Source organism: Pelmatolapia mariae, linkage group LG16_19, assembly GCF_036321145.2.
Source record: "Pelmatolapia mariae isolate MD_Pm_ZW linkage group LG16_19, Pm_UMD_F_2, whole genome shotgun sequence".
Taxonomy (NCBI): Eukaryota; Metazoa; Chordata; class Actinopteri; order Cichliformes; family Cichlidae; genus Pelmatolapia; species Pelmatolapia mariae.
In genome coordinates, this window is record NC_086241.1 from 56542125 (window position 1) to 56559751 (window position 17627).

The window sequence follows — 17627 nt, forward strand, 5'->3', positions numbered from 1 at the left end:
CAATCAGTGCAGATGACTTTTACAGACATGAGAATAGAGTTACAGTTTCTCCTCATGCTGGAATAAAAAAAACAAAAAAAACACTTTGCATTATTGCTGCAGAAATCTGGAGTTGTTGTTTGAGGAATTCCTCAGCAAGATGGAAAATCAGGAATAACAATTAGAAGGCCATCCAAATGAACTGGTTTCAAATGAGACACTGAATCCTTACAAACTATGGAAACCACAGCTGACCCCGACCTTTGAAAAGAATTCAAGTCATTCTAACCTATGAAATTCAGAAAAACAATTTAAAAAAAGTGAGTTGCTGAATTGCGATTCTATGTTAAGTAAAGCTAAAGACATGATTAATATAAGTTGGTAACAAAAACACAAACACACTTTTAGAAGCAGTGTTTTCACGGCACTGCAAGGATATTGCACTGTGTGGTGTCGTTTATACATTGTAACAAAGAGAAACACCGACTTGCAATCTACCTACATAATGTCATTTTTAGTTTCATCGTTCAATCAGCAACACCACAGAATGAGACCCTTTGGATTTCCATAATATTCCCTCAGTTCTTTCCTCTTGCTGTTTCTCAAATTGTTTTTATTTTTCTGCTCCTCTGAAGTTCCTTCCTTTTCTGTCAATTATTGATGCACCTTAAGAAATGAGGAACCATAGGTTTGGTATGGAAATTTTCCCTGCTCAATCATACTTGGGTCTAACACATGTCCATGCATGCCATTCAGCATGTGTGACAGCAAAACTCAAGAAGCCTGGTGCACATAAATTGATCTTCTTGACGACTTCTGAGTTGAACATTGCATTTTTTTATTCATTTTATTTTAATTACATGGCTTTAAGCAGTTAAAAGGAGACCTATAAACTTATTTCTGGCTCCACGGTTTTATTCTTGAGCTCTACTGAAATTGGTTTGTATGATTCAGTTTAAAATAACCTTTGTCTTACACTGGTGCCTTTTTGCAGCTACCTTTCCTTCTCGCTTTCAGCTAACTTTAGTCTAAAATGCCTGCCTCTTGTAAACAGGAGGTCTACACAGCACATGGTTGGGGTTGTTGACATGACCATTTTAAGTACATCAACTGTAACCGACATATGAAACTAGTCAAGAACAATTTTGAAGTTTGAAGACGTCTTTGAAATACTTTAATTGAGTATCTAGCACTGTAACGGTATACATACACACACACAAGACAGAACATAAGGGAAAAAGCATTTTCAATTAAACTTTTTTACAATTTGTGTGAGTGGATCTTTAAGTTGTTCTTGAAGCCAAAGGACAAATATTGAATAGTTTCAGCCTTTAAAATTATCAGAATGTTTGGGTGTTTGTGTGTTAGATCAGACAACAAAAGGAATTTGAGGATTTCCACCTTAAACATAAGGACAGATATTCCCCATGTCCTTGTACTTTATAGGCCAAACATCAACTAATCAAGAAAAGAATGTATCAATGAATTGTTAAACGACCATTAGTTAGAACTTTTCTGCTGGTTAGCAGAAGTGTCTCATATGGACCACGTTTTTTTTTTTTTTTTAATTTAGTCAGCCAGTATTTGCTGTTGTTCAAGCAACATTTTCATTATACTTAATTATAATATTTTCAGTCCAATTAATCTTAAAATAGACATTATATATATACCCCCTGTTTTCCACTTTAAGACTCCTCTAGAAACTTGAACTTGTGACTGAAATATTGAAAGTGTTTGTCTTACACAAAGAAAAAGATTAACAGTAATTGTTAATTGTTTCCTTTTAAGTGTTAGAAAAGCCAGTCTGTCACTTACATAGTCGTGGAAGGCCTTTGCCTCACTGGAGTGTTCACACGTCTCTCTTCGGTCTGGAGCTGCACAATACAAATCCCAGAATACGCTGAAATGAAAGAGGGAGGGGGGGGTGCAGTTCAAAGGTTAGCAAACAGAGCAATACAAGCCAATGTGTAACAGCTATTCATAACCCATTCACACACTCTCACTATCTCCCTGGCGCTCTTAAACCACCTCTTACACACTTGAGCATCATTGGAAGAGGGACACAATACCAGTGTCGCCTCCTCAATCAACCTCTCACTCACTCAGAATACACACATACGCACACACTTGCATTACCATACTTGTGCAGACCTCTTTACCTCCATCCATTTCCTGTCCCCACACTGTAACTGTTCCACTGACTCGGCTGACACGTACCAAGAGTGGACCCAACTATTCATAAAGTTTCTTTGTCAGTGTGTTTGGGCATGATAAGTAGAATGGGGAATGCAAACAGCCTGTGTGCTACCAATCTAAGACTAATCTAAGACTTCCAAGCTGATTTTTTTTGTGCTTTAACCCCACTGAAACAGCAAACTGGATGGTTTCATACAGTCTTGCACTTCATATGAGACATTTATTAAGGTTTCGGATTGTTCAATAATGAGCTCCTGTATTTGAGCAAAATGAGTAGAATGGAGTAGATTATGTTGATCCCAAAAGCTGGCTTATCCTAACTTAGTGGCCTACCTTTAGAAGGTCAGAATGATCACGTAAGCTACAAAGCAGCACATATGTTTTTTCATTTGCTCTGATTATTTTACTAACAGCTTAAACAATGACAAGATGAACTCAGAGGAGGAGAAAGACATTCTTCTAAAAAAAGAACAAAAAAAACAAAACCTGATTCGTTTAAGATATACTCTAATAATCCCAAAAGTGGGGAAATTCATATCTTTGAATGCCTTAGAAAATATAATTATTCCACACTATTTTCAATACCAGGGGCGGACAAGTCGCCGCAACACTGAGGGCATAAGATGCCTGATTTGTATTAAAAAATAAAAATAAGCCTGTATTATTCAGCTGCAGTGCATGAGTCTGACTGAGAGGAGGCAGGTTTTTGTGGGCATTGCGGTACCTGTATCAGCTCACTGTGGAAGAAGCAAGTACCGGTAAAAGTTTGGAAAGAAAATGCACCTAGCAGCACTATTGACCAAAGTTGAAAGCTCAAGTGTGCAATAAAACTAAAAATAAAAAAAATTGATCTCAAGAAGATGCACTTCTTGAATGTTTACATAACAAAGCATCATGCTTATTTTATTACACCTTTCAGAACCTTCTGAAACAAAATTTTTAACTAAATAACAAATCTAACTTTTTCTTTAGATTCATATTGCCTTGCATGCTTTCAAATTATTATTCTCTACTTTCATTTGCTTCTTATTACAACACGTCCTTGGACTCTTATTGTTGATGGCGCCACAAACGTCTCCTGTAACCTGATGTGCACCTGGAAATGTAACTACATGGCACATAAATGCAGTCTGCAGCTATTGTGATTGGCCTGATCAGTACCAGTTTTTGAATGCATCAGTGAGAGAATAACAATTATCACCTAAATATGGGGAATCATAATCATAGCCTCAATTTGAGGACTCACAGAAGTCAGCAAATTGCGGCAGGGAGCTTGCTGAATCTATCGGAACGGACATGAGGGAATGTACAAAGAAGTGGAAAAACTTGAGGGGCAAATATGTTTGCTTCCGAAAAAAACCAAACAAAACCAACGACAACAAAAACTGACCACACCAAAGACCGGGTAGGCAGGAGGGGAAAAGCCTCAGGATTTTATTTGTTTGTATCGTGGCTGGCACCGCATAAAATGCTGGGACATGACCACAATGCAATTAACACTGCGCAAAAGCATGAATGCTGGCAATGGCGTTGGCCACTTACGTAGGTTACATCATAGGCTCTACAAAGATTCAATGAGCAGAGTCGCCTTTGTATGAAAGGTTGGCAAATGCTGTACTTTTACATTTTCAGAATTTTTTTAATATGTTGCTTTGTTCTTTGTGTGGCACTAATTTTAGTTTTATAAATCCTTAAGCAACAAGATGAATCTGTTCTAAATCCAAAGCCTGGTCTTGTGCTCTGCACTTATTGTTTTTCTTTTTCTTTTCTTTTCTTTTTTTAATTATATATTTTATTTTTGCTTTTAAAATTAAACGCAACATGCTTATACAGATTCAATTGTGAACAATTACTACAGTTGGCATTTGTGAACTTATAAGCATGAAGAAAAGAAAAAGAAGGAGAGAGAAAAAAAATTATAACAATACTAACTAAATAAGTAATACAATAAAATAAAATAAAATAAGGAAATTCACGTGGAGTATGAGGCATAAATTATGATCAATTAGTTTTTAAGAATTCTAGAAATGGCTGCCAAATTGTACAAAAACTCGCCAGAAGACTGCCACTGCAAAAGAATAAGTTTCCTTGCAGCCAGCATACCCATTGTAATTATCTGTTTTTGTGAAGAGGAAAAGGATTCGATTGAGGCAAAAGATCCAAGTATAGCCAATGTACCATCAAGTGGTACTTTTTTCCTAAATTGGTTTGAAAATCACGTAAAAATCTGGCTCCAAAAAGCTTTCAAGACAGGGCAATGCCAAAATAGAATTGTTTTTCTTTTTAAATGTTCGGGATGTTCACAATTGTCAGCATTTTCATAAGTATGTAAACTACACCCTGGGGGGTATAGGGGGTTTGTCATTTTGAACACATATTCTGATTTATTTTTGTTGTATCTCACAACACCCACTGAGTGTAAACAGTCATCATGCTAGCTGTTCTGGTGACCTTGGTCAATTGTTGAAATTCCTCCTTTGACGAGGATGAACTGTCCACAGTGACCTGACCAACAAGCTATGAATTCTCCAAGTTAAACGCAAGGAGACGATAAAACCTCCCATTCATCCAAATAAACTTTTGGCCACCTGTGAGCTCAATACAAGAGCTTCCTGAGTGGTGACATCACCAGGTATTGCTCATCATTTTTATCAACTTCTTGGTGTGGTTCTGTCCAAACCAAGCATCAGCTACTCAGCTGTGTGTGTGCTGTTTTTACAGCTGGTTCAATAGCATCAGTGCTCAATAACTCACTCTTATAACACTGTTATTCACTCTCTAAGCTAAACTTTTATTAGGAAGAGGTAAGAAAATAAAATTTTCCCGTTAAAAGACGTGATTCAGCTACTAGTAGGTACTCCTCCAAACACTTGCCAAGTCCTCTCATATTTTAAATCCCCATTAAAACGCATGATTTTAACTATTCTCCAGTCATTTCCAGGAATCATTTAAAAGCTTATACTGAACAGATTTCAAAGTCTTAAGTGAAAGCTAAATGGTTTTATATGCCAAGAATGTGAAGAAGTATGAAAAAAATGAAAATAAATTGTATTCTTCTGTGGTTTTGGTCCTCTCATTAGGTGTGCTGACGTTTAGAAAAATAAAATACTCCTTGTCTGCTACTGTTTCAGTGTATTAAGACAATTCAGCAGCTTAATTTTCAGCTTAGATTTTCAACGATTTAGCATGTGCTCGGTTTCTTTTTAGCTACATAAGCTTAAGATCTGTTTAAGTGTAGCCTCGAACGGCTTGACTCAGTTCTCAGTAGTCTTAACTACAAACGGACACAATGGAGGGGACTCTGCATCCACAGGAAACCCACATACCAATAACAGGCTTAAATATTTCCATCCAAGTTTAAATATGTGGTAGAAAGAAAGAAAAAAATGCTGTTAAATGTGGGTTTTACAGTAAAACAAACATGGTTCTACCCGTAAATGTGAACCACAGGATGAGGGCAATCCCTCAAAACAAGTGAAACTGCTGATCAGTTCGTAAGGTATTGACCCTAAAGGTTAAATCTTAGCCCTGGGGAGAAATGATTGGGGGGTGGAGGTAGGGGTAGGGGGAGGCTGTACACAAAGGAAGCTGGAATGCAACGGGTTAATCTACCAAGAATCCCTCTCCCATGTGAACAAAGGGGAAAAAAGTGGGAGGTGGGGGCTACAAAGGTTGACGAGAGGGTGAGGAGGGGGAAGGGAGAGGGGGGGGGTCCATTCCCTAACCATCTGGATCTATTGTTTCAGAATCGGGGGTGAAGGTTGGAGAGCTGGAGGAGGGGAGAGGCGAGAAGACAGGAAGGGAGGGGGTCACGCCCTCGGTGAGTCTGGTCAACCCCAAGGGTGAGACTCTGTCAGACCTCCCACCTCTGAGAGTCACTTTAAATCATGAATATGGGCAAGTACCTTTAATTAAATTAAAAAGTGGCATTTCCCAAGCACCTTAACTTTTGAATGGCTGCATGTACTGATTTATGTGTTGAGTTTATTATTCTCAAACCTGGATTACAGCTGTTTGTTCACATAACAGTAGTGATTTATTGGAGGGAGGGGATACACAGTTTAAGACGTACACTGTAAAATGTGTTTACGCAAGTAAAAATCCACATACTCACTCAAAAGAATAAAAAGCAAAAAGGCGCTGCTAATAATAGAACAACTGAAAAGATCGCTTACCACCACCATGAATGGAGGAATCCGGGGGGCTCCCCTAATGTAATATTCTTCTCCCATCGAATCTGAGAGTAGGAAAAGAAAAAGGGAAAGGAAAAGGAAGCGAGAAGAAAAGAGGTCACTTATGGCCACTAGAGAGGGAGGATTATGTCTGCAGGTCCGGAGGTTAAGAACACATAATCAGTTAGTCTCAAACTGTCACTGGTATCGAATGTGAAGATCGGCATCCTTCTGGCTCTGTGCATCACCCTCTTCCTGACTATCTTTCTTCTATTAGCCCCTGTACTGTTCCTCTTTTTGAATGTAAAGTACAATCATCATCTAGAGTATAGCTTATTAATTTACTTCCTTACACCCAAATGGGCTTTCAGCAGACTTGAGACAATGCAGTTTACAATACACTGCCTATAAACGGCTAGAAATAACATTACTTCAACGCTTCACTAAGATCCCCTGGTTGGACAGTGAGCATGATCCGGTGTAACGTTATAGGATTTCCTTATGAAAAATTTATGCAACACCTTGCACCCTGTAATCATGTTTAGCATGTTTGCACTGACGATGTATGCCTGAGAGGGTACAAGCTGCTGTAAACACGAGCTACAGGAGGGATCTATCGTGTAAAGCTTGGTAATGCAGGAAGCCGTTTTCCATTCATTAGTAACCAAGGCCAATGTTTCTGGTAGCATGTACTTGAACAGGAGTTGGTAAGGTTAAACTATAAGGGTGATTTTCAGGAATGATGCAAAGAATGAAGGCATTTCTAAACCGACCGGGCTCGGTACAGCATAAAAAAGTCGATGTCATGGCTGCCGTCTTACCTCAGACAGGAAGGTCTGTGCTGATTTCTGTGCTCCCACATGTAGCAGGTATTCGTACACATATAACGCTAACCTGAAATGTAAAAGAAAAAGAAAAATTAGTGATATTTTTCAACATTAATGTCAGACTCCTCTTTCTTCGTCTTGCATTTTTAACAAATTATACAAAAATGAAGATTATGTATCAACAGATCAACGACTGTTCAACTGTGAAGAAGGAAGAAACTATTAAGAGGAAGTGGCAAGAGTGGCAAAAATAAAAAGAGTCAGGGAGGGTGAAGTCGTTTAGAACTTTCCTCAATTAACAGAGAAGTTGGGTTAACTAAATGTCAGTCAGCTACTGTTAGGATTAAACAGGAAGTACTTTCTGAAAGTTCATACAAAGGTTCAAAAGTTCAGCCATCGGGCTAACCCTATAACAACATCATGTAGCAACAGAAGACTGGACTAACAATGACCAACCTAAGATTTTGCTTGTGTTATTATAGTTCTTTTCATTACAGTGAATAGTTCTATTAATACAAGTAAATACAAGTAAATATCCCAGTATTACACTCCATACTATGCATACATGCATACTCACAACACTGCTCTACATTTACAATTTAACTTAGGTGGATTTGACTCTTCTATTTTGATTTACTTTAATTATTAAATAAATAATAAAAACTTTTTCCATATAGTAGTGATTTTTTTTTAAGTAATGCATATGGCCTTGCTAAAGCATCTGGACATTTTGTCATAACCTCATCACCTCCTCACTTAGTGATTAATTAGTTTCGTCTTTATGGGTCTTTACACTACAGTAAAAACAAAAGGGGCAAAATGAACCTTCAGTTCCTTAAACACTTCCTGGACATTAGTTCCTTGAGCTCAAAGTTCCGGAGACTTGGAGCTCCTCCGTATTGTTATCTTCACTTTATTTCGGGATAGCTGTAAAGTCGCTGAAGAAAAACAAAAGCTCCTGTGACTGAAGCTCTACAGCGCCTCTGTTCTCCTAGACCATAAATCTCACTTAAACATTCTGGGACTCCAGGTGGTCTGTATAGTTTGCTATACTTCACTGCTTCTGTGCATTTTATTAAGCCTAATTATCCAAACTCCTTTAATCACAACAAAACCTAAAGACAGTCAGACTCTTTGAAGAATACGCTTCTATTCAAAGCACCACATACCAGCAGAAATAGCTGCACATGACAGGCATTCCCAATCGTTCCAACAATATTTTAAAAGCTCTTGTCAAACTTTTCAAAATCGCTGCTATTATAACAGGCCAGCAACACTTGAAAATGGCAATCCACCAGGGTCTATTAACAGACAGACAACCATGCTGTGGAGTGGGAAACCCCCATTGGCCCAACATTGTACTCCTAACTCCTTCACTTAGTCATGTTTAATAGGCTGTTAATGGACCATCAATCGACCAGCAGTGTGGATATGACAGTGCCCCGTGTGCCCAGAGCAGACAGTCCTCTGACAGGCCAATAAGGTCCTAATGAGAACGACAGTAGCTTAGTGTCATAGTCCCTATCATTAGTCAATGAACTGATCAATGAGACATGATTTTGAGATAATTAGGATGTTGTTCAGTTTGTTTTCAAGCACTGACAGCTTTTTTAGTTTCGAAAGTTACTTCTTCATAAGATGAAATACCTATTAAAACACATTTAATGCATTTAAGCCTCTTAAGAAGATAATAAAGAGGAAGTTGATAAGTTCTATCAGCATCCAATGAAAAGAAAATAAATAAAGACACAGTTTAATAACCGCTGAAGTTGCAAATACTCAAATTACCCTTAGGTTTGTGCATAGCTGTGGTCCTGAAGTGCATATGGACTAAGATTAAACCTTGGGGTGTGTCTATAAAAAGAAAATTAATCCACCACTATTATTAGGACCATCGACTGGAGGCTCAGAAATCATTTGTCAAATGTTCTCAAATGTTTAGGCTTGACGCTTCATCTCTTGGTCACAATCTGGTAAATGTAAAATTTGTTCTGACTAATCAGGACGCCTGATGGCGCGACCCTGTGATTTGGGGATAGTTATGGTGGGTTTATATCACTGTTTTCTGATTTTCTATTAACCAATCAATAAAGCTGATGAGTCAAGTTTTTTTTTTCCTTTGTTTTAAACTTCAATCCACCAACATAATCTTATTTTTTTTTAATGACATTTGTTTGTTTTTTAAATGTAAGTCAATCTGAAATCCTTAGATTAAGATTCATAAAAACTATAGCAATTAAATCCAAAATTCTGTCATTCGGATAAAGGTCAATATTACGTGACAGCTCACCTGTTTTAAGTGAAGTAATAAATATTTGCTAACTGATCCTGTCCAACTATTTACTATAAATAATAAACGTGCTGCCTGTGCTACACTTCTAAATGTGTGCAAGTGTCTCACGTGCTGTCTGACGCTGCAGACAGACATGCAAAAAAGTTTAAGGGAGGACTTCTAGAAACAGCTTGAAGCAACTAACTTGAGCTCCTGTACATGTTTTGTCAAACCCCCAGATTACTGTTCTTACTAGGTCAGAGGTTCCCAAAGTGTGGGACCGACCCCCTAGGGGGGGCGCAGAGCCATTGCAAGGGGAAAAAAAAAAAAAAACAAAAAACTGCTTGGACACTGCTAGCATAATTGACAGGTTTTTTGATGGGGCTCCCACACAAACGCAAAGCAGGAGATGAAGCGTCGCCAAATATTTTTCCAAACCAACTTCATTCTAAGCCAAATACTGGAAAATATGGTGAAGCATATCTTCCCTTTGGCTTCACCTGCACAAGTGCGAAGATAGGTCTCCCCTGCAGAATTGGTTTTCCCTGCGTCGGGAGCACGCGCTGGGCTCTCCAAATCACGGAAAAACAGTATCCCACATTCTTGATTTTTAGTTCACAAACACTTCTTGTAATGACTAACTACTCCTGACATTTTGGAGATGTTAGCTCTTTATACAGTAAAGTTACTGTGGGATACAAATAATATCAGGCTGATCCTGCCACAATTTGTTCCCCCGGTTCAAATCACGGACAAACAGTATCCCACAGTTGTTTATGTTTTTGAACCCATTTTGCACAGAGAGGCATTTTTTGAAAAATGTATTGATAGCAATGTTGAATATTATTACACAGGGAAAAAAAACAACTACACGTAAAATAATTACACCGTGACACGAACATTTTTCTTGTAAAACAAAGGGGGGCCTAGCAAAAAAAAGTTTGGGAACCACTGCCCTAGGTGAACCTGTGGAAGGATCATTAGCAGTTGCACCCAGCTGCTTGTGTCTGGAGATGACAGAGGGCCTCGCCCCAGTCCCATTCCACGGCATGTGACTGCCCTCATGCACATCTCACTGTAAACTGTAGGTTTTTACAACCCGGTTTACATTTACTTTTTTCATTTTAAATATCAAAATCATCTAACTTGATTTCAAAAAACTGTTTAGAAGCTCAATAAAAGTATGAAGTTGGTTCAATTAGCGATTAATTGTGGTGCTTAAAAAGCTTCCATGGGACATGGTGACAGGATTATGATTTTTTGGGGGGGATATTCGAGCAGCCCCAGTAAGGCAAACACAGAGAGCAGGGGTTATGCTAAAATATTAAGAGTAGGCAACCCTTTTTCTCCACCAACTTATTGCTGTTCAGTGCAACTTGAGAAAAATGAAATCTTTTTGCAGGCTACAACACAAAACCCAAGAGAGACATGTGAACTATCTAGCTACCCAACTGCCATTGTGCTAGTATTCAGAATTATCCAGTGTTAGCTATGTGATGTTAAACTGCACTTGTTTCCTTATTCTTGTCTCTTTTAGGAGTACGTTTTGCAAATCATCCCAGGCTATAAACACAATAATGTAGAGCATTGGTCTTTAAACTAATAGCCTGTACTGAAGGAAAAAATTAAATAAAGGCGCTTAAAATAAACATCCACATAGTAAAGCAATGAACAAATTCTCTGTGAGGTTCAAGGCTTAATAACAGAAATGGAAAAAAAAAACTGCCATGGGTTACGTTAAGAGATATGATCTGTGACTGACCTGTTCTTACTACAAATGGTATGCAAATGTTTAAAATATGCATTGTTAGTATGCAAATGTAGTCTGTGAAAGATATGAATAGGCAAATAGACAGTAACAGCAGTGATGTTAGTCCCTACATGTTCAAACCTTGTCCTTCACGAGAGAAAACAGGCAGAAGACATTTACGGGGCTAGTGAGCGGATTTTAATGAATGTTTCTTAAAAGTTAAGCAGAACACATTATGTGTATGATTTAACACAAGATATCAAACTGAAGGTGGCAAATTCATCATCATCCATGACCAGCTCTGAGTGTCATTCATATATTTCATACATATATACATGTATATAACCATCAATACACCCGTTCACCAACATTGTTGGACTCAAAACCTGCAAACTTCCAAGACTGCTCACACAATGCATGTATAAGCCTATAGAGACTGTAAGCCACCTTAGAGTCCTGCATGCCGCTATGCGTCCTTGGCATTCAAGTGGGTCGACATGAAGTGCACAATCTCCTGTCCTCTTGACCTGAGCTTAATAATATAATATGCACTGTATACTAGCGCTGCAACAAGTTGGAAATTCTGGACCAGAACTAATGATTGAAATAATTTAAACAGTAGTGGAAACCGATTTGTTTTTGTAATTTTCCATTGTACCTTTTGTGTCAGGTAAGCAAAGATCTGCGTATTAATCATAAAGTTTTCAACCGATTTTGAATGAGCTCAAATTGTGTTTGTAACTAATAAACCTGGATCCCAGATACAGAAAACTATAAATGGAGTTTAACCAATGGCAGTAACATTAGCCAACAATAAACTGGTACATTCCTATTGGTTGCTACTTTGAATAGATTTAAGTGATCTGTCTGGGCGGGAATTTCAATAAAAGAAACATTTTGCAACTACCCAACTTGTCTTAAAAGTTAAGAGTGCGAGAACGAGATCAAGAGAGAACAGAAACTGAAAGTTTCTTTGTAAACACACATCCCAGCTGCAGACACGGTTTTCAGTCAACAATAATGACACATATGTTACATAAGACTAAACTATTAATGGGTCAGTCCAGGTTGAACATGTATCATTAGTAGTCCTGCACTTCATGCGGAAAGAGATAACAGTTTCAAAGTGCTGCTTTCTCTGCGTATGTACAGTGGGCTGACCTGCTTGGAAGGTAATAAATAACTGAGGGTGTTTCCCTGTTGCAGATAGTCACAGAGATAAGAGCGCATAAATGAACAGGCAGACATATCGATGAACAAACAAACAAAGCACAACTGGCCTTGACTTCTTCGCAGAAGAATTCATATTTTTTATTATATTCCATGATAAATAAATCTCTCGTAGTGCACTGATATTTCAAAAGAAAGAAACCATCCCAAGTGCAACCACTTAATTCAAAACAGACAGCATGGCAGATTAGTTGTTGTACAAATAACCAATGCTCTTATGAGGCTAAAGGCTGCACTTCTGCTGAAACACAAACACACACACGCGAACACTTGACCACTTTAGCCAGGGGAATCTGACCACTTTCTGAGGCTCCTAGCAATTTGTAGGTCACAGAGCTCTCTGTGACCGCTGGTGTAGAGTGTAAGTCACTGCCACTTGCAGGTCAGTCTAGCATTGAGCCACACACAAGCACCTACAACGCGCGCACACACATGCTATGCATCACAGAGCTTTCTACCTCTGCACCTCAACACCCACAGATTCCTTGGATTTAAAACCAGTTTTAAATATTTTTGAAATGCCTGGCAAAAGCTCACAGGAAGCTTTAGGATACAGCAAGTGCTTCAAATATTGATACTGTCTGCATGTCCCTGCACACTGCAGGCTTACAGGCTTCCTCAATACATGTGCATCCTTACACAGGAGTTTTGACTGGAAGGAAACGGGTAAGGACCTGGTCTTACGTCTGGGGATGGGAGGTTCACGATGCAGATGCCCCCCAAGAGGCCTTCAATGAATTTTTTATGTGTGGTGTGTATGTGTGTGGGGTTTTTTTTGTATGTGGGCTGCAAGAAGGGGCGGCTTGTGTGTGCACCTGGCCTACTGCATTATTAAAGCTCAGAAGCTTGCACATAGAAAAAGGAAGAGAAGTTTAAGGTGAGGTGCCACTAGCGGTTGGTGGAGTGAAGGGAGAGACGAAAAAATGGCTTTGACTGGAACAAAAACGGGAACATGCCCAGTATTACAGTGGAGGGAACAGCAGGTGGTACAGGAGATCAGAGAAGCAGTCAAGTAGCAGTGTGTGATATTATATTCATCAGGGGAGGTTAAAAAAACTGAAGCAATCCTTTTTCTGCCAATTGTTAAGGTTGTGTGGCCTCCACATAGCTTGACTCGTACGCTTCTTGGTTGGTATTCTCTCTCCTGCTTTAAGAAAAATTTTCTTCCTTCTTCCACTTCACGTGAGGTGCCCTTTGACCTCCCTGCCCACTACGCTCTTATACATTTAAAGATGGGACATCTGCGCGTGCATAAACTCACTTCCACAGAGAGAGAAATCTCCCTGATGTACACGGTCGGCACACCTGACATCCTGCCTGAGGCTCCCGACAAAACCCCCTCTTTAAACATGGATGAGCCTGCCCACCATATCTCCCTCTCTTCTGTCTCCTTCTTTCTCTTCTGTCTCTCTCAACTCTGATGCAAAGCTGAGAGCAGCTGCTTCAGTCTGTCTCAATAATTCAACACTGAAGTGAGGGATGAAGAGACTGAGGAGCAGCAGTGGATGGGGAAGTGAGAGTTGGGAGGCAGATGGAGAAAAGACGGTGTAAAAGCCACGCACAGAGGAAAAGAATAAAGCAGATGGCTTCACAAATGACAGAATAGGAGGTGTGGGGTAACGTGGCGCCTGCTGATCTTCATGCAAACATTCACGCGAGTCTCACAATTTGGCCCCACTTCAGATCAGACCGGTCCGGCAAGTCAGAGCTGATGTGTCCAACTCATCCGCTGTAAGGACGAATCGATAAGCATTGACCTGTGTGAAAGCTCTTCCCTCTTCCTTTTTCTTCAGCAGGATATTTAACCGTAGTGAATCCGACCCCTCTGTGGACCATTTGCAAAGCACAACACTCCCAAACTGTTAAATCTAACCGAAGTTTAACGAATCTTAATAAATGTCCCAATGCGCTTTGCTAGCTGTGACTTTTAGGAAAGGAAGTTCACTGCAGAGAAGGGTGTCTTCTATTTCGGAACCAGTGCACAGGGGGTTTCACAAATCTTTTTGAGACTAACGTGAAAGCTCCGAAGCTCACAGGAGTGTTGCTAAACGTGCGGCACGTATCTTCAGAGCGAACAACAAGGCACCGAGGCAGAGGCACACAGACAAAGGGATTGGAGGGCTACAGCTAACGCCATCTAAGTTTCCCAACAAAACAAAAACCAACCACTATAAAAAGGCCCATGTGGAACTCCTACGGTTTAAAAAAAAAGCGGCGGCATTTTAGTGAGCACTTTGTCCCCGCCGGCGCTTCGCACAACTCGGGATGACTGCAGAAAATCTCCACGGGCCACAAAAGTTAAAGAGGAGGCGCAGCTCCCCTTTACGCGGAGACCGCAAGCGGCTGTTCGCTGGCCGAACACGGGCATCGCTACAATGTAACCAGTCTGGGGTTTTGGAACAATTCTCGAGCACGTTCCGCTGCTAGTTTGTAACAAAGCCCCAAACAGCTGTATTCTATTTATACCTGCTGCTTCAGCGAGGCGACACAAAGCATGCTAGCTACAATGCACGGCGTCGCTCCAAATGCATTGTTCCTCACACTGTGGGGCGAGGGGCAAAGAGATGGACGTGGGATCCCCATCAATGCTCCCGAGTGCACGTTCAGACATTATCGCTGGAAGCACGTGCAGAAAACACTCCCTGCAGGTAAAAGTGGAGCAACTTTAGTTGCTCAAACTGCCGCTTCTCTCTCTTTTTCCTTTTTTTTGCATTTGAGAGAAAACAAGAAAGACAAGAGTGAAACTGGCAGTGCAGCTAGCCACTTGGGCTAACTTAGCAGCCATGCCTGTAGTTGGGAGGATGCATAAGAAGAAAGGTAGAGGCACGAGTACAAACAAAGTGGCAAACACGAAGAATAAAGTAGCACAGCTTTCACTTGAAGTAGCCGGTAAATTTTAGAAAAGAGCTCCAGTAACATGCGTGACTCTGCTGGAGTGACTGAACTGCTCCACATCAGTTAGCAAGTTGAGCCACCTTAGCACACTTCTTTGCTGGATTTCAGTTGTGACAGTGCAATATTGTACTTACTTTTCTCTTGCTTGGCTATCGGAGGGGACAACAGCTCCTTTTCCTTTGCCGTACATCTTGGAGGCTGTTCTGATACTTTATTTTATCCCACTCGACACCTGTCAAAGAAAGCTACCAGGAAAACCTACTATCTCCATAGCTACCTAGTTAGTGTTGTCTCCCTATCTCTCCCTTGCGCTCTCTTTGCTCCGGTTTCCTTTTTTTCTACATCCCCAACATTGCCCACAAATCAGGCAGGGTTTCAGCCGGGGGGAACTTGAAACAGTCCGCTGGTGGAGCGTTTTTTTTTTTTCAATCGCTGTTCCTGGATTCAGCTCACGCCCCCCCTGTTGCGAGACGGTGGGGGCTTCTTAAAGGCACAGTGACTCAGTTTTTGTCGACTTCGCTGAAGTTCAAGTTCTTTTTGATGGCCTTCAAATTCAGGCCTTACATTACATGTGAGCTCATATACAGCACAAGATTATTCAGATTGAATGCTTTTGGTGTTTTGAAACATTTTCTAAGCAATTATATGTCAATATGTATCCTGCTAAAGATTCAGGCCTTCATTTTGCCACAGCAGATGGGGGCTTGATAGTCCCAAATACCCACCCTTGTTGGCCTGTGTACCTCTAAATTACCCCTGTGGCCAGTCATAGCACCAGTCATGCAGTGACACCGTATAGGGCAACTAGACACCCCAGTCCTGTGCGCACAGAAAAAGATGTCTGTTATTACCTTTGACTGCTGAGCCTTCGGACAGTCGGCGTACACCACTCATCGATGCTATCATCCTGACATATAAGTGCAAATCAGAGGCCTTAAGTGTTTTTATTTTATTTTATTTTATTTTTTCATGCAATACTTCTCTATTGCCTCCCAAACTAGTGTTCTCTGACATCAACGGCCCTTAAAGGAGGAGTAGTAGGAACACAAGTAATTGAAGAAAACTCTTATTCTGCTATAATTTAATCTTTTTAATTTTGTTTTGTTGTGCAATCAGTATGGTCAGCTGCTTAAAGCACATAATTCACTCTTTGTGTGTCTAAAGTGTCCCGAGGTATAAAATTTTATCAATTTTATGTGTTCTGGAAGATAAAAAAGTAGTTTTAGGGTCACTAGCAGACAAATACACCCACTGTATATACAGATGATAAAATTATCCTAATCTGTTTAGTCTTTTTCCAGTTTTATCTCTCTTTATTCACAAACCTTATCATAAGGCCAAAAAAAGTACTAAAAAAGTTTCTTATATATTTAGAGAATATTCGGGGCAACACGTGTTGTCTCAGTTTCAAAGGACTCTTACTATTTCACTAATGAAACATTTTTTACACACTGTAGAATGTGATCATCTCTGTGATCTTGTATCAACATGCTTATAGTTTATACAGTAAAAATAAAATAATTAAAAAGTGACCATCTTATGAAGACACAGGGATGAGAGCATTAAGGAATTATCACTGTTCACTAGCTCCAAGTTATATTTGTTTTATGCTTGTAGACACACAAGCTTCGTTTCAATTTAATATAATATTAATACTAATAATAATAATTGATTATCCAGGTATGGGGCTGGCGCGTGATATATAATGCGTTAGTTTGTGTCATGTCCCTTTAAGAGTGTGTAGAGGGCTGTTTCAGAGTTTGTGTGTGCGCATGGGTCTGTGTGTATATATGTGTGTAAGGCAGGGACAGGCAGTGTGTTCTGTTTTCGTGCTACTAGCTGTGGGAAGGACACAGCTGACTGTCTGCGGGCGTGCACGCCTGCGCGCACGGCGCAGTGTGTATGCGCGGAGACAGGCGCACGAATTTCTGTGTGCGTGAGAGTTAGAGAGAGAGAGAAAAGGGTGGGAGAGAGAGAGAAATATTTCTGTATGTGTGGTAAGCCTTTTTTTTTTCTACATGAGCATGTACCTCATGATGAGCAGACATTATATGAAAGAACAGAGGAACAACAGATGAAAAACACGAGCGAGGAGCATCATTTTTACGGATGACCAAAACATTTTTCCTCGGTGAACTAGTGAATGTAACATAGCAACAAAGAAACACTGAGTGATGCAACAGACATAAGAGTGTTGGGTTTTTTCCAAGGGACATACAGTATACAGTGACAATAAGAATACATTTATTTGCAGCCTATTTAAACTCACTGAAATTTGACTGGACACCTATGGACACTTAGCTGTG

The 17627-nt window shown here is 39.9% G+C and overlaps 1 protein-coding gene across 5 annotated transcripts in view; it reads right to left on the reverse strand.

Annotated features, from left to right (window-relative positions):
- zgc:110158 (uncharacterized protein LOC553590 homolog) overlaps positions 1 to 15699 on the reverse strand; it is a 37248-nt gene extending 21549 nt beyond the window's left edge. For all 5 annotated transcript variants that reach the window (XM_063497317.1, XM_063497316.1, XM_063497315.1 and 2 more), the window contains exons 1-4: positions 15456 to 15699; positions 7169 to 7241; positions 6351 to 6412; positions 1795 to 1879 (exon numbers count right to left, since the gene is read on the reverse strand). In XM_063497317.1, coding sequence (XP_063353387.1) covers positions 1795 to 1879; positions 6351 to 6412; positions 7169 to 7241; positions 15456 to 15511 — 276 coding nt within the window. In that variant the 5' untranslated portion in view covers positions 15512 to 15699. The remainder of the gene's footprint in view (positions 1 to 1794; positions 1880 to 6350; positions 6413 to 7168; positions 7242 to 15455) is intronic.
- Between the last annotated feature and the right edge of the window lie 1928 nt (positions 15700 to 17627).